At 32.5% G+C, this 2,139-nt stretch overlaps 1 protein-coding gene across 1 annotated transcript; it reads right to left on the minus strand.

The window, feature by feature from the left end:
• Positions 1 to 923: 923 nt before the first annotated feature.
• LOC106341131 (RING-H2 finger protein ATL70-like) lies at positions 924 to 1,520 on the minus strand. Its single transcript, XM_013779953.1, has one exon. It carries the CDS (start codon positions 1,509 to 1,511, stop codon positions 993 to 995), a length of 519 nt encoding a protein of 172 aa, XP_013635407.1. The 5' UTR covers positions 1,512 to 1,520; the 3' UTR covers positions 924 to 992.
• Between the last annotated feature and the right edge of the window lie 619 nt (positions 1,521 to 2,139).

Genomic DNA, 2,139 nt, shown 5'->3' on the forward strand with positions numbered 1-2,139 from the left:
AAAAGAAAAGCAACTTAAGGATATGATTATTTAACAAAAATAGTAATCAAACTATTTATTTTACAAAAGAAATCTCTCAATTTTTTTTAAATGATATAAAATTAATAAACTTAATTACCAGATATTAAGTATGAATCATGGGCTAAAAACATAAATCTGAATACAGAAGTTGATTTTGTAAAAAACTAATTTTGTATTGGAAGAGGTATAAAGTCGAAGAAACTTCATTAACATTCTGTATGCATGTGATGATATAGCAACTCAATCATGGTGGTGTCATAGAAGCTAAAAGTCAAAACAAAAATTAATTACAAACAAACTAACCAACAACTTAAATTATTAAAATAATATATCTCTCGCACAGCTTTTGCAAATGTGAATCTAGATATATATATATATATAGATAATAACCTAGATTACCCGTCCGTAGGGCGGACCGGCCCTAGTGTAAATATATACTATCTTAAAAAGTGTTTCGTGAATACACAATTCAAACTAAAAACTAAAGTTATATGTGGAAATGAATTTGGTGTGATATTTTTACTCTTTAAATGCTCGACTTTAATTCCAGACAGTTGTGATTCGATACAAAAATGTCGTTTCGAGTGTTTCATTTCTTTCTTGTTGTCAATGTTTTAGATCTCTTACTCTTAAAAGTTTCTCATATCACATAACGTATATATTGACAATAGAGCCCAAAATTTAAATACGAGCCAAGAATTAATGAAGAAACACACATATCAAGTCCCTCTCGATGATATTCAACGCGACTTCAATTACACTTTCTTCGTACGTATGTAAAATTCAATTTGACAAAAAAAAAATCAAAGCAGTTTATCCAACAAAAATGTGAAATAATTAAGCTTTACTTTTCCTTCCTTTTACATGTTTTGGGGCTTCAAATAATATATACAATGACCAAAAAAGAAGACTTGTATAGGAAGTAAACAAGAATATCCCGAAGGTTAGGGCTTGACTTCGAATTATAATAATTAGGACATCCTGGTGGTGGCCACGGAGGAGGCTGAGTGGACAACCTCGGCGAGGGGAGTGGGGTGAGGAGTAGGAAGCGGCGTAGTCCTGCAGACAGGACACGCAGGATTGATTCTAAGCCACATGTCGACACATTTGAGGTGAAAGAAGTGGTTGCAATCTGGGAGCTGACGCAGCAGATCATTCCCCTTGTAGTCTCCCAAGCATATTGGACAACACGACGACGTTGAATTTCCTTTTATTTCTGAGTAGAGGATCTTTGGGTTGCTCTGAATAGTCTCATCGTCCAGACCGTCGATGATGAAGTGGTGGTGCACACGTGCCCAATCTGGTGATGTTGAAGAAGAGAGCTGGCTACGTTTGCAGAAGTAGGAGATGAGGGTGATTGTGGTGATGATCAGAAGGAGCACTCCGATGGAGAATCCAATTCTGTATCTGAATCCTACGATGTCTTCTGTGCCAAGGAGGTGGTTGTAGCCCGGCATCACCAGAGGCGGAGGCGGTCGGAAGGTGTTCATGGCGATTGCGGTAATTGTGATGGTTTTTATAGAATGTGTTTTAGAGGAGGAAGAATATAAATAATACAGAGGTTTGGTAACATATTTGAATATGACTGGGTACTGAATCATCTTAAGATCATCTAAGTCCACGCTAAGAGGAATACAGTGTCATTTTCAATCCAACACTAAAACATTATATTAATACTATTGTTTTTGCACTGAACATTTTCTAACCGGTATTAAAGCTCATATTATTTGAGGGCAATATACATATGAAAATTTTGTGTGGTAATATTCACAAATACTTTATAAAATAAATATCAAATGATAAATATTAAACATAACAAAATTTAATTAATAATACCTTGATAAAATATTTTATGATAATACTATAATAAAACAATGTAATTTAACACTAATAATAATATTGTAAATATAAGTCGTATAAGAAAAAACACATTAATCCATATATTAAGTTGCTAATAATTATTGTAAATATAAGTTGTATAAGCTCAAACACATTAATGCTTTATTTTACGTCATGATAAGACCCAAATTAGATAAATACTGTTGATTTAACTCTTATTAAATTAAAATTCTTATAATTAATAATTTTGAAATCATAATGTTTTATTAATTTATAGAG

This window comes from Brassica oleracea, chromosome C4, assembly GCF_000695525.1.
Source record: "Brassica oleracea var. oleracea cultivar TO1000 chromosome C4, BOL, whole genome shotgun sequence".
NCBI lineage: Eukaryota > Viridiplantae > Streptophyta > Magnoliopsida > Brassicales > Brassicaceae > Brassica > Brassica oleracea.

Coding starts and splice junctions, on each gene's coding strand:
- LOC106341131 (XM_013779953.1), bottom strand. CDS start 1,511: ATGAACACCTTCCGACCGCCTCCGCCTCTGGTGATGCCGGGCTACAAC.